Here is a 9,203-nt window from a genome sequence, read left to right on the forward strand (position 1 = left end):
AAGAATAAGGAAAGAGATCAAATTTACAAACACTTGGTTCTAGTTCGAACTTAGGGTCTCACGACACAATATTTAATTTAGGCCTCACGACACTATTTAGTTTAGACCCTTATTTTCTCTCAATTGGGCCACCCAAACACGCACAAGATCGATCCTGCAGTGCCTATATCCGACATTAATTTTTAAATTAAAAGAAAATGGATGTAAATTAAGAGAATTTAACAAAACCGCTTTATAAAAGTATTGCCTAGATTTATGCTAGCCATGCAAGTATTCAAATAGCACACCATACTTGCAATCATATTAAATTATGAATTATCCAGGCTATGGTTGAAAATAACAAAACCGGATGGGTCAGTTTAATTCATTGATTTATATATTACTTGCTTTTATTATTCAATAGTAAAATGGGAGAATTGTCCCAACCCAATCAAAATCTGAAAGCTACAAATCAATTAAAAATCCGCAAAACCGATTGTTTAAAAACAAATTTCTTTTTCTTCATTGTGTTTCTTCTTTTTATTGAGTTTTCACCTTTTATTATTTTATACTTTAATTTTTCAATATATTTTAATCATTTGACCCATTTGGTTGAATTGGAAATATAATATCCATTGATTTGGTTTTTCAGTCTTTAACACAGTTAATAAATATTAGTTTTAACTACATTTAATTTAAAAAATTTTAATTTAAGCACCCATATTATATAGTTCGATCATTTTGGTCACTCTTATTAAAATAAGAAACGGTAAGCTGATATGACAGTTAAAAAATCGATATAATAAAAAATTTAGCTCTCAACTTTTACATATTATATTGATTTAGTCATAATTTTAATAAATTAACTCTCAAAGTTTACAAATATTTTCAATTTGATCCTAATTTTAAAAAATTCAAAAAAATATAAATATACATAAATATTTTCAATTTTTTTTTAAATTTTATATTAATGTTTATATTAATATGAAATAAAAACAGTTATATTAACATTAAATAGAAAGAAAAAAAAAACCCCTCCCCTCCCCTCCCCTCCCCTCCCCACCCTGTCCCTTTCCCACTCCCACTCCCACTCCCCCTCGCTCAACACCATCCCTCTCCCTCTTTGCTGTTGCTGCAATTTACTCAAAGCTATTAGTTGGAAATTGTAGGAAACAGTGAACAAAATAATATCAATCTTTAGTCTGAAAAAGAAAAGAAAAGAAAAGAAAAAACATAAGTAGGAAAGGCAATACAAGTCATGAAACATAGTCGAATGTTTATATAGGAGAATGAGGACGCACAAAGACGAATGTTGGTTGATTTTTCATGAAAGGATAACTATTTTTAAATTGTCAAATGTTTGAATGCCCAAAAATCAAATAAAGTAAAATAACCATAGTTACAACCAATTGGGTCTCACTTTGTTTTTTCAGAACAAATATAGAGAAAATCTAGTGAGAAAGCTTTGGGACCACATGTGCCATTGGATAACATAATCTTCATCTTATATGGAAATGCCCATATTTAAATTGGGTATGTTAGGGAATTTGAGGCAAAGAGATATAGGAAGAAAAAATTTTCCATGACAGGGCGGGTAAACCAAGGATAAACATAATGTAGACACAATTCCTTAATTTGCAGTAGCACACAACGTGAGAGAGGGGGATGGTAGTGGGGGAGGTCCGGTGGGGGAAGAGGGGGAGGGACCCGGTGAGGGAGGTTATTTTATTTTATTTAATATTAATATAAAATTCAAATTTATTATTATATTTTTTAATTTATGTATTTATATATTTCTTTAATTTTTTTAGAATTAGGATCAAATTAAAATCATTTATAAATTTTAAGGATTAATTTTAAAAATTATGACTAAATTGATTTAATATCTTGAGGGTTAAATTCATTATTATAGTGACTTTTTAAATTGTCACATTAATTTACTATTTGTGGTTTTGACGAGAGTAAACTATGTAACATGAGTGTTTAAAATGTAAATTTTTTATTTTAAATGTTAAAAATGTAAATTTTTAATACTTAGATGTTTAATTATATAGTTTACCCTAGATAATAAATTATGTGACACTTATAACAACACAAAAGATTAAAGTGGTAAACAAATCTTAAATTTTCAAATTTATCATTAATCCATTTTAAATTTTTTTAAAAAATTGTAATTTAAATTATTTAGTGCAAAAAAATTATAAAATTAATGAATGACATAAATACTCTTTATTATTTTAACTTTAAAATATTTTAATGTGAACAAACCGTGGCTGAATGGATGGGTGTGGGGATGAGATGAGGTTAGGTTAGGTTAGGTATTCCGTATTCCATGTCAATCTCTCATTATATTTTTGTCAAAATCATGCGGGTTTTTCATTTATTAGATGACGACAATGACAATGGTTTCCCAAAGCTTTGGACTTTACCCTTTTTGACATTCATGGAATAACCCATTCCCATCCTTTTTAGATTAATTCCACAAACATCCATATATTATCCTCAAAATTATAAATTCATCCTTCAAGTTCAAAATAGTTTGATTAAATATTTAAACTATTAATATTATATCAATCATATCCTTCTACCAACTTAATCATTTATTTGGGTTTTAGATAGTAGTATCATATCTATCAAAGCCTTCCAACAACTTAATCCTCTATTTAGGCATTAAATGGTAGTTTAGACTTGACGTGGAACATATTTAACTTATGGGGATCAAATTATAAACTTGTCTGCAACTATCAAATAAACGGTTTGGATTTAATGTGTTGATAAAATAAAATTTAAGAGAGCAAGTTTTTTAAAATATCAAATTCAAACTATACATACAGTAATTGTGTACATGTTCTCAATTTAATCTACATGTTAAATGTTTCATGAGCGTTAACATCAAAGTTAATACTAGGCTTGAAGAACGATCTAGTTGATATTGATATTGATGTTGATATTGATATTGTGAGGATGTTTTAAAGTTGGAGACCAATTTAAAATTAGATCATAGTTTAAGGATGGTCACGTGAATTAACCCCTTTTTATTAAAGAAAACTATAGCATTAAAAATATCTTCTGAATAATGAAAATATCTAACATAAAAAAGTTAGCCGCTAACCAACCGAAACAGAGAAACCGCCCGGAAAGAAAATATTCGGTCTTTTAAGTCTTAGAGTTTGACCTGTTGAAGAGGAAAGTTTGTAACACGCACAGAGAGAGGTTGAGAAATCTTTATATGTTATGAAAGATTCGAAGATCCATGCTTTGAATTCGATTATTTGAAGGGAATATGGAAACCCCTTCAGCAGAGGAGCTTTTGAAGAAGATCCAAATACTTGAAGCGGGACATGCCGATCTCGAGCAAGAAATTTCTATTTTAAAACAATCCGGTGGCGATTCCAAGGCCAATTCAACTCATCAAAGATCTCACTCTACTTCCCCTCGACGTCCGCGCTTCCCGGGGAACGCGGCGAAGCTTGCTGCTTGGAAGAAAGATTCAGCTTCGTTTCGGCACTCCTCGCCGTTGCGAAGAGAGAGCAGAAACAATGACACTGTCAATGGCGACAGCGGCACCGGAGGAGATTTAGGAGTAGGAGGAAGAGGAGGAGCTATCGAAAGAACCGGGAACGTCGGGCCAGCAGCCGTCAATTTCACTAACAGCCAGTATTTGAATATATTTCAGTCTATGGGGCAATCTGTTCATATATTTGATCTTAGTGGCCGTATAATTTATTGGTAAGCGAAAAGGGTTTCGCTTTTAAGATCATTCAGTTGCAAACACCAAGTTTTTATGTTCTAAATTAGTAATTAGTGATGTGGTTTAACATTGTTTATTAACTACTTAGTAGCATTATAGAGAATGGGGCCTTTGGCTTAATGGCAAGGAGGTTAGGGAACTTTGAGCTCCAAAGTTCAAATTTCACTGGGTTTGATCTTATATTTATTCTGATGAGTTAGTTTGAGTTGATTTAGTTACTTTTTGCTTTTAACTATTAATTATGGTTGTAATTTGAAGTAAATTGTAACTTAAATAGAAAAAAAGTATTAAGTAAGCGTTATCATTTGAGCATAGTTTTTCATTTAAAAAAAAAAATTATGCTTTTCTTTTTTGCAGGAATAAAGCTGCCGAAAAACTTTATGGTTATTCAGCAGCAGAGGCTTTAGAGCAAGATGCCATTCAACTTCTTGTTGATCATAGGGATTTCGCTGTTGCACTTAATATTGTTCATTGTGTTATGACGGGGGATAGCTGGACTGGACAATTTCCTTTCAAGAATAAAATGGGGGAGAGGTTTTTGGCTGTTGCAACGTATACTCTTTTTTATGATGAGGATGATGACGATGATAGTTCATTAGTTGGAATCATTTGTGTATCCAGTGATACTCAGCCTTTGCAAGAAAGGAGAGCTGCAGTGTTGGCTGGAAAGCAACCTGAAGGAGATTCAACCTTTAGCCGGTCTAAAAATGCTGTCTCAGCTAAACTTGGTCTGGATCCTCAACAACCTATGCAAACAGCAATTGCATCAGAACTAACAAATTTGGTATTAGTTCCTTAATTTTAATGTGTTGGAAGTTGGATTTTAGTGTTACTATATATATTTGTAGTTTGGCTTGGATTGATTGTTAAGAGTTATGCAGGCGCTTAAGGTGAGCAACAAAATGAAGTCCAAATTTAAGATGGGAGAGTATTGTGTCGATCGTGAAGGAGAAAGTGGAGATGGTCATTATTTGGAGCATGGTTGCTCCATTGCAGCTCATTCTGATCTTAAAGAAGATGCAGTTTCCAGTGGAGCTTGTACACCTAGGGGAAGTATTTACCCATCTGCCTTTAGTGTATTTTATCCGTTGGATGAAAAGTCCCCCATGAACACCTCTCACAATTCTGGTGATGAGAGTGAAGGAAAACCTGCAATCCAAAAGATTATGACCTTAGTGGGTAAAAAGGGGATATCGTGGCCTTGGAAAGAGAATGATCAAGCAGGATCAGAGGCAAGAACTACTCGTTTTGTATGGCCTGGATTGGCAAATGATCAAGAGAATGATTTATTTGTACAGAAAAGCTCATATTCTGCTGCAAAATCTGAAGGCCACGTTAATGAAAATAATACCCCTGTCAATAATGAGCCATCAGGCTCGTGGTCATCCTCTGTTAATGTTAACAGCACCAGCAGTGTCAGCAGCTTTGGAAGTACTAGCAGTAGTGCAGTTAATAGAGCTGAGATGGATGTCGATTGTTTAGATTATGAAATCTTGTGGGAGGACTTGACAATTGGAGATCAAATTGGGCAAGGTAAATTTTTTCGAGTGAGCACCTAGGAGTCATAAAGGAATTATGAACTTGTTCCTAACTGGAGCCACTACTTTTAAGCGTAGAAGTATTGAACTTTACACTGATTAACCACTGTTCATCCGTTTTTGATTTGGGTAATGTCAAAGCACATGAATGGAACCCCAAATGCCCACTGGATACCCCAAATGCCCACTGGATAATCATTTCAATGGATGAGAACTTGGTCTTTGACTTAAGCTTGGTCCATGCTTTGCTTTGTTTCTATATTCTGTTGTATTTATTTCTGGGTGATGTTTTCCTTAGATATAATAATATTTACTTTGTGTTCCTGCTTTCCTCACAGGTTCTTGTGGAACAGTGTATCATGGTCTGTGGTTTGAATCCGTATGTTCTACTCCGGTGCCTTCACTTTCGGGAAGACGTACAAAACATTATAGATGAATATACATTAAAAATTTTGGGATAAGATATATCATGATTTGCTTTTGCTTTTTTCCATCAAATCATATTTGATACACTCATGTAAATAAGAGTGTGCATAAAATGGAAAGATGGTGACAAGGAGTTCCTCAGCCAGTTTTCCATATGTTATTGTATGATGTAGGCTCATTGAACCTACATATGATGCCCAAGTCTAATATAGACCGTGCAATATGAAAAATGCTGAATCCTTTTTGAGGATCTTATGCCATTCTTGTGGTAAATTCTAGTTCATGAAACCGCTCTGTCATTGCAATAAATGAGTCCTTGTACTCTGTAGTTATTTGTTGGTATTAAATGGCAAATGGTAGAGTGCATGAAAAAAATTGTAATAATCTTATTCGTGTAAATTACCATGTTCACATTATTTCAGGAGGTTGCAGTCAAGGTATTCTCGAAGCAGGAATATTCAGATGATGTAATAAATGCCTTCAGAGAGGAGGTGTGCTTTACTGTTAAATTAGTTTTCACTGTGTTCACATACTTAGTCATATTTTTTTTCTCTTTGGTGGTAATTGTAGAATCATATGATTCATGCACCATCAGCACTTTCCATTCGCCAACTGACTGAAGTCACTGCATTTATTATTGTTTTGAGTTTCTCTCTTCCTCTTCCAAATGCTGCTGTAACTATTTTGCTTTTGCTTTGAAGGTATCTCTTATGAAAAGACTTCGGCATCCAAATGTTCTGCTGTTCATGGGAGTTGTGGTTTCATCTCAACGTCTCTGCATTGTCACAGAGTTCCTTCCACGGTTCAATCTCAACTTTCTTTTAGAAGTTCTTTCTGTGCTGACACTTTTTTCTTTTTAAAAAAACTTCACTTCCATATTTGTTTCTCTATGGGACGTTAGTTTTATATATTATATATATTTTTGGGTTGATGAATGATTAAATTTTATATTTTATTGCTGCAGTGGGAGTTTGTTTCAGTTACTACAAAGGAACACTACCAAATTAGGTTGGAGACGGCGTGTCAGTATGGCTTTGGATATTGCAAGTATCAAGTAGATTTTATTTTAACCTTTTAAATTTTATGATGGTTTTCCAGTTACAATGGATGTAATGCCATCATATGTTGGTCTGCATTCATTATTATTTTATTCTTGCTTGTATCACTGCAGTAGTCATTCCCTCTGTCAGTTCATCTTACTGATTGAACTTTCTCAGGCACGAGGCATGAATTATCTTCACAATTGCAATCCACCTATCATTCATCGTGATTTGAAGTCTTCAAATCTTCTAGTGGATAAGAATTGGACCGTGAAGGTTTTCCATAGTTCATCCTCTTTATCTGCAAATCTAGTTTTAGCTTATGTCAGGGTGTTGAGAATATTTTTTGTTTACTTGAGGTAAAAGGTAATGTAGTTCTATGTGATCAGGTTGGCGATTTTGGTTTGTCACGTCTCAAGCACAAAACATATCTCACAACAAAGTCTGGGAAAGGAACGGTATTTACTTAACCCTTCATTAGCTTCATCAATAATATTAATCTAACAGAGTCTAAATCATTTGTAAGGATGCATAACTTTCTAGTTTCTCAGTTGACTTACAAGTAGCGTGTCTTTTTTAGCCTCAATGGATGGCACCTGAAGTTCTTCGCAGTGAACCCTCAGATGAGAAGTATGTTGATCCCATTCCGCACCCTTTGAATTGCACAAGCAAGTGCCCTAGCCCTCAGCCCTATCACGTTTGCCTTTCTTTCACTGCTGACCTTGTATTTCTTGTTCTTTGTGGGACTTAGGTCCGACGTTTATAGTTTTGGCGTCATATTATGGGAGCTAGCTACCGAGAAGATACCTTGGGAGAAACACAACGCAATGCAGGTATGGTTTTCATTAAAAAGATTTTAAAGTCATTTTTATCTGAAGAGTTCAAAATCACCAAACCAACTGCTCTCTTCTAAAGACAAGCTATGTTAGGTTTAAATGGAATATTCCTTATTCACCATTGTATCTCTGCATATATGAACAACAATTTGTTTAGAATATTTGCAGTTGTTTGCAGCGGTGGGGTTCATGAACCAACGGCTAGAGATTCCAAAGGAACTAGACCCACGGTGGGCTTCTATAATCAAGATTTGCTGGAACAGGTGCTCATCTCCTTATACTGTTTGTATGTTTTCTTTTATTTTTCTTATAAATTCACTGCTAAAAGTTTAGCTGTAGTCTACCAATATGCTAGTTAATTCAAACATAGCATTTGGGAGTGTCAGTTAGGAGTCTCAGGCCCGGCATTGTGTTAGTCAAATTTGAAACATGTGCACTAAGTGCATGATTAAAGTTACATCCACAAGTAGTATGGACTAGGACTTCAAATTCGATTTGCAATCATCATGATGGCCTTGAGTATTTAAGTACCATTTAGGTTAGTGGCATCTGTAGCACTTCTAGTCATTAATTAATAAGGAATTATCTTCAGAAGTAAAGCCAGTTTTCTTTCTACGTCTCGTCTAGTCATTATGTTTTCCAATTATGTTATAACTTACCATTTTGGTGTCTGATATATGGGAATTACAATTTTGCAAAAACCAGTGATCCAAAGAGCCGGCCAACGTTCCAGGAACTACTTAACAAGCTTAGAGATCTTCAAAGACAATATACTCTCCAACTTCAGCAAGCTCGTAACTTGGCCGAAGAAAAGGAAATATGAATCAGATGCTTGTGGCATTGGTTCCATATTCTTTCATTCAAACAAAAGATGTAGAGAAGCATGGGCAGTGAGCCACACGAGAAAGATAAAATGTAGGTATTTAGTTGGCAGTATGTGAGAGAAAGCAGCCCAAGTTTGAGGTAATGGGTTGGTTTCGGCAGTGGATTTGGAGATGGGGATGATGTCTCCTGTGATTTTGAAACATGTCAGGACGACTAAGGAAATTCGTACGTAATGCACAATCTACGTTGGAGTATATAGGCTGAGATAAATATCATGCTTTGTTTGCTATTTGTTAAACCACTCTATAATGGGGTCCCTTGTCTGCTATTAGTTACTCTGTTGTTCTCGGAGTCCATTATTATTATATACAAAAAGCTTGCAGCTTGAAATTTATAACTAAATTTGTCTGATGTAAATATTTTTTTAATGCTTGTTACTCCAGCTTATTGTACCTCATTGTACTAAATTTAGTGAACTATATCGCCATCGGTCCCAAATGTTTCATTTTGGTTACAAGTAGTTTTTAATATTTTATTTCGTCACGGTCCTTGGCCGTAATTCCATTAAGAATAACATACATATTCAACACTTACGAGTGAATCAAAACATTAGAGATGACAAATGGGTAGGTTTGGATTGGATTTACTTTGGACTTGGAATTTTTCAGGTTCATTTGGATTCGATTTCTTGGGTTTGGATTATTTTAGACTTGAGCTCTTATGAATTCAAATTTTCCCATACTCAGGATCAAGTTAAGTGTGCTTTGATGGATTCAAATAAATTTGAACATTTTAAGTTATAAGTATT

The 9,203-nt window shown here is 34.2% G+C and overlaps 1 protein-coding gene across 5 annotated transcripts; it reads left to right on the plus strand.

The window, feature by feature from the left end:
• The first annotated feature begins 3,057 nt into the window (after positions 1-3,057).
• LOC107916211 (probable serine/threonine-protein kinase DDB_G0282963) lies at positions 3,058-8,909 on the plus strand. Of its 5 annotated transcripts, none has more exons than XM_016845364.2 (13): positions 3,058-3,708; positions 4,088-4,514; positions 4,612-5,263; positions 5,607-5,647; positions 6,117-6,185; positions 6,396-6,496; positions 6,659-6,737; positions 6,912-7,010; positions 7,124-7,192; positions 7,315-7,364; positions 7,486-7,567; positions 7,739-7,833; positions 8,276-8,909. In XM_016845364.2, exons 1-13 carry the CDS (start codon positions 3,263-3,265, stop codon positions 8,391-8,393), a joined length of 2,328 nt encoding a protein of 775 aa, XP_016700853.1. In that variant the 5' UTR covers positions 3,058-3,262; the 3' UTR covers positions 8,394-8,909. The 5 variants fall into 5 exon arrangements, 4 of the variants coding, with proteins under 4 accessions (XP_016700853.1, XP_016700854.1, XP_040959194.1 ...); XR_001689420.2 differs by having other exon boundaries at positions 3,070-3,708; positions 7,728-7,833; positions 8,276-8,476; XM_016845365.2 differs by lacking the exon at positions 8,276-8,909 and having other exon boundaries at positions 3,070-3,708; positions 7,315-7,402; positions 7,728-7,833.
• The last annotated feature ends 294 nt before the right edge of the window (positions 8,910-9,203 follow it).

This window comes from Gossypium hirsutum, chromosome D10 (genome assembly GCF_007990345.1).
Source record: "Gossypium hirsutum isolate 1008001.06 chromosome D10, Gossypium_hirsutum_v2.1, whole genome shotgun sequence".
Taxonomy (NCBI): Eukaryota; Viridiplantae; Streptophyta; class Magnoliopsida; order Malvales; family Malvaceae; genus Gossypium; species Gossypium hirsutum.

Excerpts from the sequence above, each read along its gene's own strand:
- LOC107916211 (XM_016845364.2), top strand. The coding sequence starts at position 3,263 with ATGGAAACCCCTTCAGCAGAGGAGCTTTTGAAGAAGATCCAAATACTT. Across the intron at positions 5,648-6,116 it reads ATGGTCTGTGGTTTGAATCC|GAGGTTGCAGTCAAGGTATT; the intron begins GTATGTTCTACT and ends ACATTATTTCAG. Across the intron at positions 7,365-7,485 it reads AGTGAACCCTCAGATGAGAA|GTCCGACGTTTATAGTTTTG; the intron begins GTATGTTGATCC and ends TGTGGGACTTAG.